We start from the raw sequence: 21,745 nt of genomic DNA, 5'->3' as shown, positions 1-21,745 counted from the left end.
GTGGACACCATTTTTAATTCACGTTAAAAATATGCGCACGCATTAACACGCGACTCTGAGGTAAATTCATCAAAGTTTCACGTCCTCTTCACTCCCCTCCCACCCCAATGTGTGCAATTACTATTATAGGGTCGATAGATAATAAAATTATAGCGATTACACAGTATTATTGTAGCGCGGGGGGGGGGGGAACGACACCCGTACCCAGCCTCAGCCGGGTGGGCAATTTAGGCGAGGCCGGAGGCTCTGCACGGTACTAGGCCTCGACACCCACCACGCGACTCTGAGGTAAATTCATCAAAGTTTCACGTCCTCTTCACTCCCCCCCCACCACAATGTGTGCAATTACTATTATAGGGTCGGTAGATAATAAAATTATAGCGATTACACAGTATTATTGTAGCGCGGGGGGGGGGGGGGTCACGGCCCCGGTACCCAGCCTCAGCCAGGTGGGCAATCTAGGCGAGGCCGGAGGCTCTGCACGGTACTAGGCCTCGACACCCCACCCGTGTCAAGCGACGACTTTGTGGTATAAACTCGATATACCCAGCGTTGCCCAGGGGGAAAATACATTTAAAATCTTATGAAAACTTTCAAACATTACATACCAATGAAAAAACAACTGTGTAATTACTTTTAAACCCGACGCGCCAAGAATCGATTCTCTGAATCGCGTAAAGGAATCGAAGGTTGTAGATTCCTTTAGATTCGGACGAATCCCGTTTACTATAAGTTGGTTAAAGTCCATATAAACTGCTATGAACGGGAAATATCCGGCGTTGACCAGGGCAAAAATGTAATTAAAAACTCCTGAAAAAAAAAATAAAATGACAATGAAAATGAAACTCTATCATTCAAAATGTAAACCCCCAACATGCCAGGAATCGATTCTTTGAATCGCACAAAGGACTAATCGAAGGTTGTAAATTACTTTAGGATCGCGCTTCCTGTTTAATATAAGTTGGTTATAGAGTTGATATAAACTGCTACGAATGGGAAATATCCGGCGTTGACTGGGGCAAAAATATAATGGTGAGGGCGGTGTGAGTGGCGATTGTGAGTGGTGATTAGTGAGTGATGAGGGGAGGTTGAGTGGTGAGGGTGAGTGGTGAGGGTGAGGGTCAGTGTTGAGGGTGAGTGGTGAGTGGTGATTGGTGAGGGTGTGATTGGTGAGGATGAGTGGTGAGGGAGAGTGGTGAGGGAGAGTGGTGAGGGTGAATGGTGAGGGTGAGTGGTGAGGGTGAGTGTTGAGGGTGAGTGGTGAGTGGTGATTGGTGAGGGTGTGATTGGTGAGGATGAGTGGTGAGGGAGAGTGGTGAGGGAGAGTGGTGAGGGTGAATGGTGAGGGTGAGTGGTGAGGGTGAGTGTTGAGGGTGAGTGGTGAGTGGTGATTGGTGAGGGTGTGATTGGTGAGGATGAGTGGTGAGGGAGAGTGGTGAGGGAGAGTGGTGAGGGTGTGATTGGTGAGGATGAGTGGTGAGGGAGAGTGGTGAGGGTGAATGGTGAGGGTGAGTGGTGAGTGGTGAGGGTGAGTGTTGAGGGTGAGTGGTGATTGGTGAGGGTGTGATTGGTGAGGATGAGTGGTGAGGGAGAGTGGTGAGGGAGAGTGGTGAGGGTGAATGGTGAGGGTGAGTGGTGAGTGCTGAGGGTGTGTATATATGTAAGGTTATTAAGAAATATATTTTTCACCCGGGCAACGCCAGGTACTACTGCTAGTATTTATTTAAAGTTGCGCATTTTGATGTGACATCACATTTCTCACACCCCCCCCCCCCCATCGTCACACATCGTCACAAATGTCTGATCCCCCCCCCCCCTAGGTGCGTGACGTCATTTATGGACGGCCCCTTAGTCACACGAGGGGCGCTTGCTCTACTCTCTCACGCACCCTGCCACGGAGGTTTCCATCACCCGGCAGTCACTCCGAAATGTTTCATTCTCATTGCTGGAATTGTAGCCAAATGAAGTCGGTCACAAAGCTCGGCGCGGTTAAGTTTCGATTTCAAGCTTTCGTGACTGCAGGGATTCATCTTCTTGGTTCTTTCGGTAAAGTCACGTAGAAGGGAAGACCCAACAGACCAGGTCTGTTGGGTCTTCACCTGAGGACGGCTGCTTGTGTTGTGGCCGAAACGTCGTGAGAATTATTTTATTATGTTTTATTTTTATAATGTTATTACTTCCCTTCTACGTGACTTTACCGAAAGAACCAAGAAGATGACTCAATGCGGTTTTTCGCGTGCACAGGCATCGGCGACTGGGCTGAGACCGTCAAATCCTCACGCTTTCGAACCTCGTTTTAATCGATGGTGGCTAAAACCCGAGATTCACACCCAAGATCTCAGCGAAACCAGCTCAGTGCTCGGAGCCACCCGGCCACCTCGCGTTGCCTTTGTTAATGCCCACTGAATAGTTGGTATGAGCAAAGTGAAGACAAAATAGCCCGCAAACTTCAATCACTGACTCCTGCAAACCACGTTGAGGGACCGTGTCTACCAGACTGTTTCATCTCCTCCGCATCACGTTCGCTCACCACGCTGCAAGTCACCACACCTCAGTTTACACTTCTTCCCTCGCACCCCTCCACTTTGACCCCCCCCCCCCCTCCAATGTCCTTATAACCTGATCATTGCTCAATTGAGAAAGAAAAAAAACCATATCAACTCCCATCGATTAAGCCATCGACAGCGCTGGTTGTTGCCGCTTGGCGTTATTGAGGACTTTGGGCCCCATGCTCAGTAACCGTGACACAACCGAAGAGGCTGGCTGGCTCCACCTCGACCCTCACCGCGTCTCTCTGCTCACCTGACCGGCGAAGAGGCCGCACACCCCGATGATGCAGAGGATGTTGAAAACCGCCGAGCCAACGATCGTCCCGACGCCCACGTCGCCCTTGGTGACGAACACACCTTCGCACCAGATCGCAAAGACAAAGGTCCCCCGTGTAGCCTTAATAGGCTGTAGGGCCAAGTGCCGTAAGCGAACACCTGTGAAGGCCGGCACGGCACACGAGGGGGTGGGTGGCCAGCACCGCGCACGGCCGTCTTTGTCTCCCCAGTGGCGATGTTCACACACCGCCCGTGGCCGGTGCAGATAATCGTCACTGGTGTTGGCCGTGAGCGGGAATCGCACTCGGGTCGCCGGGTTCGTTGCGCAGCGTAGCGATAACCGCAATGCTACAGCACCAGACACACACACACACTGACACACACCTACACAAGTTCCACGTACAACGAGGCCTCGAAGGTACCGTCAGTCGTGATGGATCTATCGCGAGACAGCGGTTGCAGCTATGTCGATGCATTCGTGCAAACTCAAACACCTTGGCGATAAAGGTTAAATAAGGTACAGCCCTGCAATTGCTTGTTTGAAGGCTCTCCACTCGTGGGAGCTTTAGAGAGCATCTCTCGAGGGTAATTGGCCTAATCCCATGCTGGCCAGATGTCTTGAAAGAGGGAGCGAGGGGGGGGGGGGATTACCTACACCTTACCCCATCACATAAGAGCTGCCAATTCACTCACTTTGATGGCACTCTTTTCTACTGCCGGGTGGATAGAGGCAGTGGGCGGATTGAAGAAACTTGTCACCGTTGTTTCAACCGCCGCGCCGCGAGATCGAATTGGCGACCTGTGGATTGCACATCCGGTGTGCCAACCGTCACTCCCCGGCAGCGTCTCAAGCACGTGGTGGAATGAAGGTTTTTTTGTATCGTGCTTGCATCAGTCTCCTTCTAAACGTCCACGTGGCTGCGATGGCGTTGACAACTCACGTCACCGCATCGCACATGCTTCTGCGGCTGTCTGGAACGCTCTTCCTTCCGATATAAGGAAGCTCTTGGCGCTATGCACTTGAACTGAAAACTAATTTCTTTAGAGCTGCTTTCTTGTGCGTAGTTTGTTGTCCCTTCTGCCGCACCTCCGTATAGTGTGGTTGGCTGAGCACGGTGCGAAATAAGTTCATCGTACGTACGTACGATGAACTTATTTGTTTGTACGTACATACGTACGCATCGTATCGAGCTTACGGAGAGCGACAGGCGTTTTTCTCTACCACTCATTTAAAAATAAAAATGTAAATATACATTGAGAAGTTGCATTCCAGCGCTTCAATCGTACGGTTAAACTGCTGTCTAATTACATTTGTGATGGGTACATTACAGGTGTATTTGATCGGTGAGTAATTGCGTGTGACTACTCTCACCCCTTCCGCAGACCTTCTGCCCTGTGTTGAGGAGATGGGCCAATGCCCTCTGGAGAGGGAACTCTCTAGAGGTGACCTCTAATGGAGGCCCTCACGCCAGCAGGGGGCGTGAGGAAGCAAATGCAGGGCTGCACCTTTACCTTTCTCTATCTTTACCCTCAACGAATTGGGCACCCTGCACATTTTGCCCCATGTGTTCCTAACGTATAGAGTTAAATGCAATAAGCAATAAGGTATGCCACCACTACCGTAAATACACGGCAGCGTATTTAGTGAGAATGCGATGATATTCAATGTAATATTTACTCGACAACCACATGCCAGAAGAGGCTGCCAATGACAATAATGGTTCATCCTGTCTGTATCAGTGTCAGCAAATTACCGGTACAGTTCACGTGGCACACGGAATGACAGTCCCAAAGCCTACTTGTCTTCTGAAATGCACACGACCCTGCAAGCTAAGCAGCACTTTAGCCTGGCGGGCACTTGGATGGATAGCTGCTAGAGATTGCCAGGTGTTGTAGTCAAGGAGAGGTGAGGTGGCCAGGAGCTGGCAGTGCCGAGTGCCATCCACCCCGACGCGGGGTTTAGTATTTGTTTGGGGAACTGTCGCATGCTTGGGCAGAAATGTAGCCTTGAATCTATCCGTGCGGAGTTCTGAGTGTTACCACCCTCAAATGCCATTGGGGGGTTTCTCTCTGCGCACTCCACTTTCTCTCGACGTGAAGCTTCACCATGAATTCATGGAAGTGGTTAAATATCCCAATGCATGACTCCAGTGCAGACAAAAAACATTATTAAGACTTGAGTGATGCTTTCCTAAATACAGGACATTATTAATACGACTATTTTACAACCACATCTACAATTCCTGTGTTTTCGCATCCACCAGCCTTCCTTTTGGTCTCCCTCAAATGGTCCGTATTTAGCAGACAAAGCAAGAATAAAAAAAAGCTGTAATGTCAACAGCAAGGAATTACATAACGCCAGCACAAAATATGGTCAGCCCAGGAAGGCTTCAACGTTACACTTGCATTCCGTGAACAGTGAATCCAGACGCTACATTAGTTCCATGGCATGATTTTCCATTCTAATGCATACCACAAAAATGCACACTTTGGATATTACATCTAAGTGCAACTATCCAGTGAGGTTGTCTGAGGCGGTAGAGCAGAAGGTTTCGAGTTCAAATTCTGGCTGGTGGGAGGTGGGGGGGGGTTAACTCAGCCCATCATCCACCTGGGGTTGATCAAATGAGTCGCGCTTTGCGGGGATATCAAGACCGCTCTCGTGCTCTGGCCAGACCCGCCCCCGCCATAGGAATGTGGAAATGCTACCACTGGATCAAGGCCTGTGAAGAAGTAGATGAGCATCACCGCAGTGCTCATTTGAGCGGGTAACCACTTTGCGAGAAACAGTAGAACATGTTCATCGAGGTGAACAAGGATGCCCGTGTATAATTTAGGCGCACGGCTTCGCCATTAAGAGGCAAATATGGTCACATTTGTGAAGTGCGACGAACTGGAATACGAAGAAGTCGAATAAAGTAATTTCCCGCGTCTTCTTGGTTCTTTCGGTAAAGTCACGTAGAAGGAAAATAATAAAATAATAAAAATAAAACATAATAAAATAATTCTCACGACGTCCCGGCCACAACACAAGCAGCCGTCTTCAGGTGGAGAACAGGTCTGCGTTGTGGCCGAAACGTCGTGAGAATTATTTTATTATGTTTTATGTTTATTATTTTATTATTTTCCTTCTACGTGACTTTACCGAAAGAACCAAGAAGATGAGTCCCTGGAAGACTTGCAGGTTCCCGGGACAGCAGGAGCAGCCGCCTCAAAAAGAGAAAGGGAATGTTTTTATTTATCTTTTTTAAACAATGCTTCGGTGCTAGTGAGGTATAGGCAGAAATAACAACAAATGACGAAAAACACGTTAATCAATTCCACTGCCCTGACAGAAAACCCAATAAATAACAGGTGACAATTGTAGATCAGAATTCTATTAAGAAGAGCCATTGCCCGAAACACTGCCGACTTTATATTTATTTATTCCCTTTTATAGGGCCGCGTCATCGTCGAACGTGCTGAACTTGAACAACAACAAAAAGAGGATCCTGGGAAAACCAGGACGGGTGGCAACCCTCTCGGACCGGGAAACGCGACAGGAGAAAAAAAACTGAAATAAAAAAATTAACCCGTAAAAACAAAGTTTTTCACTATAAATCCTTTATATGCGTGGCATCGGTTTTATTTTATTATTCATTTCTGTTTTTCTTGAGTAAGAGTTTCATTTTTATCACATTGGTATTTTAAATTAAATATGACATTTTTTTTCTCCTAAAAAGTGAAAAATTTGGAAATTTTTTCTCACGAAAATAAATTGTCACGCACAACGAGTCTGTGTGCAAGATGTCAGCTCGATTGGATCACGGGAAGTGGGTTAAAAAACGACCGAAAGATTTGCACGGTCGTAAGCGCGCAAGCAAGCAAGCAAGTGAACTTAAAATAAAGGATTTTAAAAAAAAGAGGATCCTGGGAAAACCAGGACGGGTGGCAACCCTCTCGGACAGGGAAACGCGGCGGGAGAAAAAAAATGAAATAAAAACACACAAACCCCGTAGAGTTGCTCTCTCTCGCGCGCGCGCCTCGAGGCAGCAGCGAGGGGGTGTTGGCAGGGTGCTGCTATGGTAACCGTCCATGCAGAGCACTCGCAATGAAGCACTAAGGGCTGAACGATTTGGGGAAAATATCTAATTGCGATTTTTTCTGACGAGATATTGCGAAGTCAAGCTTCAGTTCAATATTCACTGTGTAATAGATTGTAAGCATGTGATGGAGCGTTACCACATGATACCATCAAAATATGAACTGCTCTATATATTCTAATACCAGGATTAGAACTTAAAAGATATGAATTGCTTCCAACATATATTTATTAAAATGTTTTAAATGAAATAGAACAGTAGTAGTAGGTTTTCACCCTTTAAACTGGTACAAAACTGACATCTTTATACAAGGCATCATGTTTGCAATAACCGCAACACAAGCAGTCAAAATGCAAACAAAAAGAAACAACTCTGATAATGGTAATGATTATGCACTGTCCTTGAAGTTGATTGGTCTACACCCGAGACAGCTTTCCTTAGAGCCTAGTCTCCATTCGTGTTGGACCAGATGACGCCAAAAGACGTACAACTCAAAAACAGTGCACTATCAGAGTAGTAGAACAATCAAACATAGAACAATGGTTAAGTTAAATAAGTAAAGTTATACTAATACAAAAGAAAACAATTCCAATAATAAAGTAACATGACTTTTCAAATCGCAAAAAATCGCAGCCTTTGCGATTTGCTAATCGCATTGTTTCAAATTGCGATTTCCATTTGAAATCGATTCATCGTTCAGCCCTACAAAGCACTGACGGCGTAGCCGGCTTGCGCGCAGCGCGGTGGTGCACCACCGGAGTCGAGACGACGGGACAGACCTTGACCTGAGGCGTTATTTATTTATTTATTGAGACAAATTTTCCCAAAACGCGTTCTCGCGGTTTCCCTTTCGTTGTTTCCCCACGCATCCCCACGCCCGCCCACTGCGCTGCTCAGCAGTAGAATCTTTACCATTTGAACTGGGATTAGCCAGCAGCAGCATGCGCTAACTTACCGGCGTGTTTTGCACTGGATATTTTCTTTTTTCAAACGACGCGGTCAGTGCGGTTTGAACAAAGGGCAAAATTACCCGCGTAACAAAGTGTGCACACGTCCCATTGTACACGTTACACGCACAGTATGCACACGCATACCGTGCCACGGAAAAATGCACGCGTGGAGAACCCAAAAATAGCCGTACAATATTATATTACGTTATTGATACAATGTTTAGATATGTAATAGTGTCGCTACATTAACCTATAAAGTGGTAAGCGGAATGGGAGGGATCCATCAGAGCCAAGACAAATCGCAACCATGAGCTGAACTTCCCCAATCTGAAACCAAATCTTGAATTAAATTCAACCCTTCGTTACTTGAGCTTGAAGTACAGCGCTCAATAAATAAAAACGAATTACAATGCGCCATTATTTGTCAGCGTTGCAAATGCGGCCGGGAGTAGGCACCGGCCGTGCGGATTTGGCATCGGATTATGGCGATTCGGCGCACAGAATCGGATTCGTAGTAAAAAAAAACTAAATTCCTAAATCCTGGTTGGGATTCTTCCATTTCGTTCCATTCTCAAAATAAATATTCCGTGTCCAGAAAATGTCACTCATCCTTCATTTACTCGATACGCATAAAGGGAGTGCATTGCGCACGGTATTGTGAGTTATCTGTCCATGTTAGGTCTCCGTGTTTGGAAATCGGGAATTGTGCCTTCTTTTGATCACATCTTTATAATCCATTAAATTTCCTGGAATCATGGAACAAATCGATGCTTAAAAATTACCCACGGAATGTGCTTTTGTAAAGACACCCTAAATGCGCTTGGATATTGTCAGATGTCAGAAGCGAAGCAGATTTCGAGCCAAGTTAGTGCTTGGATACGTCACCACTGGGGCTTGCCAGGTGTTGTAGGGACGGGCTGCTGGTAGTATTTCAATTATTGTATGTATTGTACGAAAATTCCTTAAAAGGTAAGTCGTTTTTTTTCTACGTTTGGATACATAAAGGATATACCGTAATATTAAAGGACAAAAAAACTGACTTCAATGACCTTCAAAAATGCATTACGTTTGGTTCAACGCAAAGCTATAGCAGATAAATATTATGCAAACACAAAAGTAAATGTCAAAATTAAATTATATTCCTAAACATATAAATTGCGGCTGATGGTATCAATCTGGTGCAATTACATTAAAGTTTACACGGCTTCTCATTAAACATGGGTCATTCTGCTATGGGGACCACACATTTAATTCCGCATTTCACGGGAACCCAGATACATGTATTATAATTTTTTTCCTTTCCTGGGCAGAGCGGCGAGCAATATTTGTTACAAGCGTGCAATTTTCACTGTACTTCGCAAAGGATTTTGTGTCAGTCTGGATTAATTTACATATTTATTTCAAACCGTTCAACTGCAATGGGTCAAAAGTGGATTTTAAAAAAAATTCTACCCTTCTTAACCCCGTCACCTCCCATTTAAACAAACACCGACCCTGCTAACGAAAGGTGGAACATAATGCTCCTTTGGTATTTCAAGGTGGAACTATTCAGCAACTGTTAATATTTGTTACGACTCTTCTTGAATGTTTGGTTAAAAAATTATTTTTGGTGAAAAAAATTACTCCAAGAATATGCGGTGGACTGGGGCAATAGAGGGACACGGTGCTCACCGATTGCGTCCGTCTGCCAGGGGTTCGTGTCTGTTTGCCACGGGTTCACCGGTTGAATCCATCTGCCACGAGTTTACCGATTGAATCCATCTGCCACGGGTTCACCGATTGCGTCCATCAGCCACGGTTTCATCAATTGCATCCGTCTGCCACGGGTTGGCGATTGCGTCCATCTGCCACGGGTTCAGCGATTGGTCGCCATGCGAAAACCCAAACTTGGTTTAAATTCCTTCCGTGTAACGGGCCCTTATCTCTGGGAAAACCGAGCGAAAAATGATTTTCGCATAAAAAGCTTATCATCCTTGTCCGAACTTAAATCATTTTTTGGATCTCAGATTTTCTTTTAAGTGTACGTGCAATTGGTCGCTCTCTTTTGCAGACGTTAATTGATACTTTTGTTTGTAAAATGTGATGCGTTGTGCTGCTGGTACCGTGTTGATGGACGACCTTGCAATTCGGAACGTGACCATGCGTTCAGTCGTTATTGAATTGTTTTGTTCGCGTTTTTTGTTGTTGCTGTCACTGTTACCAGGTTTCTAGAATGTAACCAAGTGTCCGTGTCGAAAATGAGCATATATCGCCCAATGGGTTTTACCCGTGCCAAAATCAAACATTAACCTAAAAACCTAAATCCCATGCCCTCTCTCAGTGTCGCACGTTATATTACGTGAAGAAATGGAACGACCCGAGCGGAGGAGGAGACACTTTACCGATGACGGACGTGAACAGCTCTGGAGCCGAGCTGCCTGCCGCCATGAAGGTGGCTCCAGCCACATCCTCGCTGAGCTGCAGGCGCTGCGATGGACACGCGGGAGGAGACACGCGGGAGAAACACACGCACACACGTGTTGAGGCACGGCAGTATCTCGTGCGGCGTTTCGTTGTGGAAAAACACAGACAAGGTGACAGGCAAATCTTCTCAACTCGTCATTTTGTTTTTACCTACACGTATATACGGGAACAAATGACCACGAAATGCATTACGCAGGTATTCGCGGTTGTGCTGTAACACTCTGCATGATGTCTGACGTTTCGCTCCACCTGCAGGGAGCTTCTTCAGTTCCCGAAGAATGTCCATGAAGGACCTCCCAGCACGGTGGAGGGAAAACATCGGACATCGCACCAAACAACCCGAAAGAAATAATCACAGAGTAAAAAAAAATGTAAACCATGCTGTGAGTTTTCGCATTTTAGCCCGTTTATGTCTGCAATATTTGCCACTGTACACGTGCAGTAAGCCTCGTGAGAGGTGCGTATCTTGGACAATCGCCACTGACCGGCGTGTGTAGAAATATGGTCACACATTTTTTTTCCCCTCAGTTGGTTTTTGGGGAGATCTTCATCCAGCATTTGATAGATCATGGCTGGGAATGAGGATGATGATGTAGTCACTAGATCTTAATCATCGTTTTGAATTACTCCCATGTGCATCAACATGTTGTTCAGGCCTGCGATTTGTAAGAACACGTGTCTTCAACAGACAACAGCTGTGATGACGATTTCCGATGATTGGATTTCTGATTTACGTGATCACATGACGCGCATTGATTTTTGGCTTTGTTTGTTATCGGATTATATCGCTGGACATTTATTGCATGCTGTAAATTTGAAGTAAATAGTAATAACCACGTGAACCATATATTACATGTATTTATAATTACTGCAAGAACACAATTACATAGCGAGCACTTATCAAGGCTGATGGGGTGGAATAACCAGCTTCTATCGCCTTTTATGTCTATAAACCTCAACAGCGATTCATCTTAGGCGAAACTAACTTCGAAAAGGCACACGACAGAATCAGAATATGCATTTTCTAGCATTAATACTCATCACAATACAACTCTATAGAATATTGGGGCGAGGGCTGTTAGCAAAGCACCTATGAACCCCGGCAAAGCACACAAGGCGTGGTTTGGTCAGCACCACGCTGAGCCACCTTTGTTTCCCCAGTGCTGATGGTCAAACGCCGCAAAATAGTCACCACTGATGTGAGCTGTGGTCCGGAATCGCACTCAGGTTGTAGGGTTTGTAACGGTGTGCTAACCACTATGCCACCACTCCTCCACCCACCCACCCCTCCCCGACCGGCGCCCCCCCCCCCCCCCACTGTCAATCAACTTCTAGATGAGGGGGGTTCCTCGCGCCGTATTGGACATGGGCGTTGCTTGAAGAAGCTTCACCGCCTGATGAAGACCGCTTGTGTTGCGATCCAAACGTCGTGGGTTTTTTTCCTTTTATTATTTTCAATGTATTTAAAAAAAATCATTTTTTATTGTGGTTTTTTGCTTTTATTATTTTCAATTTCTTATTTAGATTTTTCATTATTTTTAAAAATTTTGTTTTATATCTAAGTGACTTTACCGAAAGAACCAAGAATATGAGCTTCACCATGCTGTTTTACCGTCGGCTTGTGACGGAAAAGGGTGTCCCCAGATCCAACTTGAGACGTCTTTAGCCGCCGATATCGGCCGTGGCCGCCGAATCAAGCTCAGGCCACGCCTCTAGCCCAGTGCTTTTCACTGATTTCACATTTTGTGTATTGTCGGGGGCCGCACGTCAGGTGCCTCCAGTGGCCTCGCGATGAAGAGCACTGCTCTAACCACTGCACCACCGCTCCGTACGCGACGTAACCAGCATAACGTTCGCGGCAGTACCTCGGAGATTTTTTCCAGCGATGGGACGAAGAAGTCGTCGCACACCAAGGCCAGCGCGTAAAACATGTACATCGTCTGCGGGAAGGAGGCACGGATAGAGAATACACCGGGAAAAGATCACGGTGACGAATATGATTCATTAGAGTTTCAGTATTGAGGTGAGGTCACCGTTACACCGCTGCTGTGCCTGCGTTTCATAAGCTTGATCATGACTTTGAATACACTTGGATTTTTTTTTACAGCGCTCATTTCGATATTGGCGTTGTAAACTTTCAGGCAATAAAACAAAGATAAGCGCTCAAACAACTCATTAGCCGCTTCTGACGAGATTAAATGAATCTTGGGAACGTTTTATGTTCTTCACAGACAAGGATATTACCTAAATGCCTTTTTATCTGAAGTTGACTGGGATGAAATTAAATTGAAGTGAGGTTCATTTCATTTTAACTGCCGTAGTTACCTCAAACTCATTTGAGCGGTATGTCGCACTACCGTATTGCGCGGCATATTGCCACCTTTAATTAACTTGTTTGATTCTTTTATTGCAAAGGGGACAGAGTCAGCGCCTTAAATATTGACAGAGTAAAAATAAAATGAACCCACATATGAGGTGGATGGGTGGCTCAGAGGTCAGAGCAATAATCTGGTACCAGAAATAAATAGGTTCGCATCCAGGCAGCTGCCTAGGAATAAACCTCAGGAAGGTCACCGATGACAGAACACACGAACAAACACGAATGTTACGTGAAATTGTGTTCTGCCCTTAATTTGGAAAACATTTCAGCTCGGAGAATTAAATATCGGTTCGAGTGTCATTCAACGAGCATCGCTGCAATGTGCAGAGTTGGTGAAAAGGTCACGTGAAGGCAGAACTAGCTCCATAATAGCCGCTTCCAATGGGCCATGCTCTTACAAGGGCCGAATGGACACCGCATTTTGTCTCATGACATGACACCGATATCGCAAACTGAATACAATTACAACAATATTTTTTGAACCCCCAAGCAATTATCGCATTGTGTACTCACACAGAAGACGTGAAGAAGCAAGCCTCCATGCTTCCGCTCGTCGTTGGTGAAGATGTCCGTCGGGAATTCATGAATCGCTGCCACAACACAAAGGAACAACAGGAGGGGGGGGGGGTCACACACGTGATTCAATACATTTACATGCTTAGCTTCATTGTCACGTGGTGTCAAACATGAATGAATCTTGGTAATGCTGGCATGAGCATTACTGAAAGAACCAAGAATATGAATCCCTGCAGTCACGAAAGCTTTCAATCGAAAGATAACAACATTTTAATATTTTAATGTCAGTGAAGTAAAAGTAACCCTATGTGTCCAGACCTTTGGGTCACCCCTGTACTACAGGTTCAATGGTATTGTTTGATGCCGGCCACTTGGAATTTGGGGCCTTTTGGGCCCTGTGCTCAACAATCGTCATCAAAAGAGAGCGATTACGCAATATTCCTTCATTATTAGAATATTGATGCTGTTCATGAAATCATAATTTACAAATACTGAATGAGGTTATTTGTTTGATGCATGATCATTTATGAACAAATTACTCACACTGTACCAGCGATGTACCTTTTTAAAAGTGTATAATTCCAGAAATTAAGAAAAATAATGGCCCAAGCATCTATTAAAGTCCAATTAATCATTCTGAAAAGCTCACATTTCCTAAAGAAATTGAATTCCTAAAATTTGCAAACATTGCACAAATAACGTTATACCAAAAAAGGTAAAGGCGCTGCCGTGCAATTTCTTGCTCATGCACGCTGCTGGCCGTAGGGCATCTACTCGAGGGATCTCCAGAGAGCCCCCAGATATCTTTGGAGAGGGTGGGAGTAACAACACACTGCCCCACCCCATGGGACCTGCCAAACGCCTAACTGTACTTGTTCCATACACGCATAAAGCAAAGATAGCATATGTGTATGCATTGTTGAATCACAGGGAAATCTCTTAACAAAATCAAAACACCATCAAGACGACTTTATTTGAATAAACTGCCCTGGGGAAAGGAGTAGCATAAAAGGCTGCCCTATTGACATTCAACTTTATGACGTGCTTTAAAATTGTCTTTAATTAAATTTTCTTTCGTACTAAAAAGGTTAGTGTGCCTGTTGTTTGGATCTTGATTAGTCACGGCTGACTTTTACGTGTCTTATTGGCCGTACACAGTCTTCCATCTGGTATTATGAACACCTTGCTCAAATTCGTGATAAAAAAACATGGCTCAGGGATCAGAGCATTTGGCCAGGCGCTGTTGAAAGTCTGGGTTAAAATCCAGGCAGCCGCGTGAACTTAAAATTGAGTTCTCAAGTGTACTCAGTTGATGTTCTCAGCCTGGCCACCAATGACTGCACTTAATTTGGTAAAAAAAAAAAAATCCAGCTCGAAGAACTACATATCAGGGTTGACTGTCACGTGACAAACCTCACTTTCATATGCAGAGTGAGTGTGAAGTGTCGCCCTCTACTGTGTGCGCACCAGAGGCAACTCGAAGAAGGGATCTCAGAGGAAGGTCTGTGGGCCGTTTTTTGACATGAAGGGTTTGAACCGCTCTGCAAAAGGTCTGAAAGGATACTTCATCTCCCCGCACCTCCGACTGGCACGGTTGGCTACGTACGGTGCGATTGAAGTTCAACATATGTACATAAAGCATACATATATCATGATGCCCATTGGGTTAGAGTTGTGGGGACTTTTTATAAAGGGTTCTCAAATCTAGTGGGTTGATGGTCTCAGTCCAGTCACAAAATGAATGAACAATAAATTATTATATATTTTTTTTCAATTTGGATAAAAGTTTCAGAAATAAGAATGTATATTTTGTATTGGTTTAACTGTCACGCTATAAATATTTCTCTGTAGCAGGGCGTGTCACTCTGAAAATATCTCCAGTAGTAGATCTGCAGTATCTCCTTCCATTGGCCGTTCTCTAGAACGGGGTTAGTGCACTGATCTCCGTGAGAGCTCTGAATGGATGCCTCATGCCTTGAGAGCAATTTCACAATTGGAATAAAACCGGAAAAAAGACGAAATATTGGTTTTGTCCATTAACTTTGTTGGGAATTATCCTGTTCATTTAGCTATTGCGCTTCCAACACCCACCAGGATGACTCACTTAGGATAGACAGCGTGAACTGATATTTCCTGAAACATTCCCTGGAGAAGTATGTTTGCAGGTTTAGTTTTTAATAGATATTGACCGGAACTTGAATGTCGCTTGTGAAGGTAGATATTCAGTTTTCAATCCGATGACTTTCAAATAGATTGCAGCTTTATAGATATGTTCATATGTCGAATTTTTTTCTCTAGAAGTTGTTGTTTTGATGTAATTTTTTACTTAGTAATCTTTTTTTATTATACCAGGTAAGTCCCACTGAGCTCTTTTTCAAAAGTGACCTGGACACAAATGATAGCTCAACGATGTGGCATATCATGTGGAAATTTATAGCAGGCAAATACTCGAAACGTGTGTTTTTTTTAATATGGAGGGGAAAACCGGAGGACCTGGAGAAAAAATCCCCGCGACCACGGGGAGAACACGCAACCTTCAAATATTCAGGCGTCAGAATCGTGATTGAACCCACGACCTCCTGTATACGAGGCGAGGTAGTTAACATCTCGCCACAGTGGCACTCCATGTATGCAAAGAGCTCTCGCTCTCGATAAACATCCACAGCTGCACACACGTCACTCGCAGTCAGATCTAAAATAAGTATCGGTAAAAAAAGAACAGCTATTGAATAATAGTACTTTAATAAACTAGGGTTTTTAAGCGCCTTACATAAAGCTTAAGTTACTTAAAAACAGGTTAGTTTTAAGACGCGAATCAAAGAGTGCAAGATACTCAGAATCCATCACAACGTTTTTTTTGTGTTAGATCGCATTAACATACATGTGTCATTAACCAACCACCATCCGACAGCCAATTAGTAAGGTCTGTCACGTAAACAAAACTTGCCAATTAGTTACTACTTCAGCACACCAATGTGTTGGAGAGTGAGCCCACAACATTTACGATATGAGTATGACGTTTCGCTGGTAATTACAACCAGCATCATCAAGCGATTTGCCATAATTTTGGCTCAGAATCCCTAATGGTCGGAGGAAGGGAATTCCACAATCGTGGAGCCTGGCTGGAAAAAGCTGCGTCCGATACAGCAGTGTGGCCTTTGGAATCGTAACATTAATTCTAGATTTGAAGCTTTCGTGACTGCAAAGATTCATACTCCTGATGACGGAGGCTTGTGTTGCCTCCGAAACGTCGTGATTTTTTTTTTTACCTACGTGACTTTACCGAAAGAACTAAGAGTATGAATCGTAACATTAGTCGACCAGAATGAGCGATATTTTGATTAAACGACGCGAGGATCAGATTATCTAAAAAAAAATGTAACATCACGTATGCATATTTATAGAGAGCACTGTTGTGCATATTTAAATGTCTCTTTTTATTTACACAATGCCAATAGGATTGTACACTAAATCGGCATTGATTAAAATAAAAACACAAACCAACGCAACTCTGTATTTTTATATCCCCCCCCCCTTTCTTCTCAAGAGCATCTCATGTTTAGATAGCATTTCTTATTTTTATCAACACGCACAAAACAAGCAACAGCTGTGCCTCTCTGGAGAAAATGATTCTAAATTAGAATATTTAATTGACTGCCGTGCTAATTAATCCCCCATCTCCGCTTGCCTGTCCCGTCGCTTTAACGTCAGCGGCACGCTAGCGTAGTGCGACTTGTGCCAGGGCTTACATTGTTTTCTGACTGGAGCTGTCCGAGGCGGAGTTCAAGAAAAAAAAGATTCCACGCCAAGTGAAGCCCCTTTTGCTCGTGCCCAATTGCCAACTCTGGCATGCCGGACAGACGCGGGGGAACAAACTCTCGTGCCTTCCTAACGTCAACAAAACCTCCGCCGAGGTTCAAAGTTCAAAGTTCATTTATTAGGTATAGCCCTGTGAGCCATTCCGCTCTTGAATCGGGTGCAACCGCAACAAACAAAAAACAAAACATGAACAAGAAAACATCTTAAAGTGACTATGTGCAAACAGAAAATCCAAGAAAAGACAGCAAAATATTGCAGAAAAATCACCGTACACCAACCCTGTGCAAATATCCCAGTGGGATGCAAGTCAATCAACAACAACAACCACAAGACAACTCCACTGCCGTCGAGGATTGCTGAATAAAAAGGCGTTACGCGCCAGCGTGGCGACTGAACGCGCTATTGGCTAACGCAGAGCGAAAATAAGCCACAGTATTTACAACGGAACGTTGACTGTTAGGAAAAGTACGTGGGCTCGGGGGATGATGTTGATGGTGATGATGCCGCCGCCCGTTGGTGGGCTACTGAGCAGCGTCCAAGAGGACGTCTGACGTGGAGATGGAGTCATCGAGATCGGCTCGCGTGCAGCCGCTGGGGAGGCCTTCATCCAGCAGTGGCCGTCGACGACGATGACGATGTGCGTGACGTCAAGATGCGTGCGTTTTTGCAACTTTTTTGGTGGACTTAAAATGTTTTATGGGGATTCTTTTTAAAGTAGAGTTGGGTTATGCAACCAGGTTTATTGATAAATGTGCCTACTGTGTTAACGGCTTGAACGTAACGATGTATTGGCGGCGGTAGTCGATGAAAGAGCTGTGCACTGTAGGCGATGAATAGAGGCATTTTTTTCCCTTCGTGAGCATTTATGTGCACCGAAGTACATTTTCAAAAAAGCAATTGATTGGGGAGCATAATAAAATTACGATTTTTTTTTTTTCCAGGAAATTTCACCGAGGTTCAAGTCTAATTTATGGACGCGGTTTAATTTTCCTATTGGTTTTCTTCATGCAAGATATCACGCGTAAGTTTGGCTGCCGTTTTTCCGTGTGAAACTAGTGGAACTAGTGGAAAATACGTAACAATGTGGACATGGTACTGGTAGGTACATAAATTATAACATTATAATCAACAGCCCTTTGTGAAACCACTGCTGGATACAAGGCTGCTCCTCGTGGCGGATGAATGTTTGCATGATGGACTTGTTTCACACCGTACGTAGCCAAGCGTGCGAATCGGAGGTGCGGCGTTGTTTGAACATACTTCACCATACCGGTCAGGGCGAGTTGATAAGACAGTGGTTACCCAGAACCCAGTGTTCGATGTCACGCGTCTATTTTGTCAACCACTGCTGGGCATCAAACTCACAAGTCAGCTCACCAGATCTGTGGATGCAGTACGTTAAGCACTTCCCCCCCCCCCATTCTATTTTTAATTCCTAAATAAATAATGTATTCCTGCCCCCTCCCCCCCTGAGAAGTAAAAATAGTAAACAGCGTCACATTTAGCTGCTGCAGTCATTAAGTTTAATTTGGTTACACGAGCCTGTGGGAGCATCCTGTTAATGGTGGCTGTAAACAAGAGAGCGTCGATAGAGGTGACGCGCAGAGTAGCGCAGGCAAACTACACCGGCGATCGCTTTAATGACCCTTTGACGAAACGTTCTGAAGGCAAAGGGGCAATAAGACCATGAACCAGGTGCGTTGTTGTTGTTTTTTGAGGTTTTTGTTGTTGATTTTTGTTGTGCCACGGTGGCTAGGAGATGTTCACTGCCCCGCCCGGTATACAGGAGGTCGTGGGTTTGATCCCGACCCTGACGACTGCCGGATATTAGGAGTGTGCATGTTCTCCCCGCGGACACGTGGATTTTTCTCCGGGCCCTCTAGTTTTTCCCTCCACATTAAGAAACGTGCGTTTAAAGTATTTGGCTGCTATACATTTCCACACGAGAAGTCACTTTGTTGAGATATCATTTGTGGACAGGTCAATTCTGAAAAAGAGCCATATGGCTCAGTGGCGATTACCTGGTAAAATAAAAAAAATAGTTTAGCTTGAAAATAAAAATCTTCGTTTTCGTTTGGCTTTCAATAATTTCCGCACCAAAGTGTTAAACAGATGTTGAGTGTAGTTCAATGGGTGGAAAATAAAATCAATTCCATGATCAGTATAGTTTCCTACCTGTTCAATAATTGCTTCCGAAAATCATTAACTGGTAAAATAAAAAGATTAGACTTCCTATTATCCTCCAAACTTCTGTAATTGTTACCGCTTCCCCCTCTCTAAACAACAAAAATTGAGTCACATGCTATAATCACAGGTCCCCGAGGTCATGTTATAGTCAGCACGTAAAAAATACACCGTGACCTTGTACATCTATGCTCCCACGTCTATCCTCCCCACCTTCGCCAACCCTCACTGACCAAAGTGTTGGAGTATGCTCAAATAACCGCGACGACTCACGTATGTGTGTATGCGTGTGTGTTGAACTTCTTTCGCACCGTACGTAGCCAACCGTGCTAATCGGAGGTGCGGGGGAAGGACAACAAACTCAAGCACAAAAAGCTATTCTAACAAAATAAGTTTTCAATCTAGATGATGATTTAAAAGTGCACAGCTCCAGTGGATTCCTAATATCGTAAAGAGGCGCATCGGAAAGCGCCACGGTGACCGTCTTTGTTCGATGGCCAGCCAGAAGCCGCCGTTGCTGCTGCGAGGGTGACCGGTATTATCGTGATGGTCAGTGCCGGCCCGAGCCTCTTGGGGGCCCTAAGCAGAATTTGATTTGGGGGCCCCCCTCCCACCACGCAGACTCATCTGTGCTAGAAGATTATTGACACAAATGTCACACTATAATGTTATAGCGAATATTATAAACGAATACAGTGAGGTTATGTATTAATAAAAAATAAAAACAACACTTAAAATACTTCACTCTTTTATTAAAACTTCTGAATACAAACGGTCACAAAAAACATATTAAATAAATTATTTGCAAATGTGCATTAAATGTGCAATCTTTTAAATAAAACCAAAATAGACAAACATTAATCTAATCAAAAATAGAATGTTACAAAAAAAAAGATACTTAAATAATGAAAGCAAACATAAGAACAGCAAGGGTTCAACAATGTCAACTGTACAACAATGACCTCAAAATCGTTCCTTCCTAGCTTTTCTGGAGGCAAAGTCACTAATGACATCATTGTATGGTATTGCTTGGCCAACTTTGTTATTAATACTAATGACTGCAAGTCCACTTAGTCTTTCCTGGGCCATTGATGATCTCAAATATGTTTTTATCAATTTGAGCTTGGAAAAGCTCCTCTCTGCTGAGGCAACTGACACAGGCAGAGTGCAGGCTATCCTGAGAGCTACCCAAAGATTTGGGTAAAGCTCACACATCTCATTTTGTGAGAGGTATGTGAGAAGCTCAAAGGCAGTCATCATAGTTTGGGGAAGTTCAGGAAGACTCTCTATCTCTACTGCCAGTGCGCTACCATCAATATCAGCCTCCTCTCCACAAGAGAGTTTTTCCCCAAGAAGCTCACATTGTTCCCTCCGGACCTTTTGATCTAGCTCCCTAAAATTGAGCAGCACTCCAAAGTTCTCTTTAACCTCACTTAGAGACTTAAATCTATCCTCCAATGACAGAATACTACGGTCCACTACAGCATTAAAAAATGACACTTCCAGCCTCTTCATAGCGTCCACTATCGGCTCATCTGCAGCCTCATAGGCAAAGTGCCTTTTTGTAGAACGCAATCGCTTCTCTTTCAGCACTGCTTCGAATTGTCAATGAGCCGTGACATCCGTGAGCCGTGACAAAGCAGCAGTTGTCGACAGAATTTTCTTGTCTTGAATCATTTATTCATTCATTCATTAATTCATTTATATCACTTGTTTAAGTTATTTAATTGTAAAAAAAAAAACGATTCGGGGGCCCCCTGGTGGCCAGGGGGCCCCAAGCAGCCGCTTAGTTCGCTTATGCCTCGGGCCGGCCCTGGTGATGGTTGACGCTCCTGGAATTGCAGCAACGCCTCATAAGTTAATTCCGCAATGGACAGACAATTGATGATGAAAGGTGCAATAAAAATACTTGAAAATACCCAATAAATATCTCAGAATTCCACGCAGCCTCAATATCTTTGTAAATAACCTTGTTTTGTTGAAGATGCAGCATATAAGTGTCCTTGCCTGCCGAGAGATGTGTTGGGGCACTCGTTGTCTTCAAACCTTGCTATGCCACAACCGGCTCTTCACAGCTAAACCCAGGTGCAACAACAGAAGCCTTCATCATCATGCCCCGGAAGTTTTGCACCGTCGTACCGGTGTAACACTCATATATATTCCGCGCACTTTAAACGTGCACTACAAGGCTTCACTCGGGTTACTGCGATATGGTCACAGTGCTGTATATTGTACGACACGCTGTATATTGCGCGCTATCACCGCGGGTCATTTTGTTTTCTTTGAGATTATATTTCCTGGAAAAAAGGACAGTGTTTAAAAGTGTGCAATTAAATAGCTTTCACCCATTAAATCATCGCTTGGCTAAATATTTGGGGAAAGGCTCAACTCCTGATTGAAGCCCTGAACCATTGAAGGAAATCCCACGTTCCTAAGGCATGGGTGAGTACATCCATAAGACAACCCTTATTGAATCTCCTGAAAAAAAGTATTATTTTCATGAGTAATCGCTCAGCTATATATTTC

General features: G+C 44.4%; 1 protein-coding gene across 1 annotated transcript in view; it reads right to left on the bottom strand.

Moving 5' to 3' along the window:
• SLC24A3 (solute carrier family 24 member 3) overlaps positions 1 to 21,745 on the bottom strand; it is a 128,308-nt gene that overhangs the window by 30,988 nt on the left and 75,575 nt on the right. The window contains exons 3-6 of the mRNA XM_078596486.1: positions 13,214 to 13,290; positions 12,186 to 12,260; positions 10,239 to 10,323; positions 2,803 to 2,906 (exon numbers count right to left, since the gene is read on the bottom strand). Coding sequence (XP_078452612.1) covers positions 2,803 to 2,906; positions 10,239 to 10,323; positions 12,186 to 12,260; positions 13,214 to 13,290 — 341 coding nt within the window. The remainder of the gene's footprint in view (positions 1 to 2,802; positions 2,907 to 10,238; positions 10,324 to 12,185; positions 12,261 to 13,213; positions 13,291 to 21,745) is intronic.

This window comes from Lampetra planeri, chromosome 7, assembly GCF_965212315.1.
Source record: "Lampetra planeri chromosome 7, kcLamPlan1.2.h2, whole genome shotgun sequence".
Taxonomy (NCBI): Eukaryota; Metazoa; Chordata; class Hyperoartia; order Petromyzontiformes; family Petromyzontidae; genus Lampetra; species Lampetra planeri.
The sequence above is the reverse complement of the archived record's forward strand: the minus strand, read 5'-3'. Positions and strand labels throughout refer to the sequence as shown.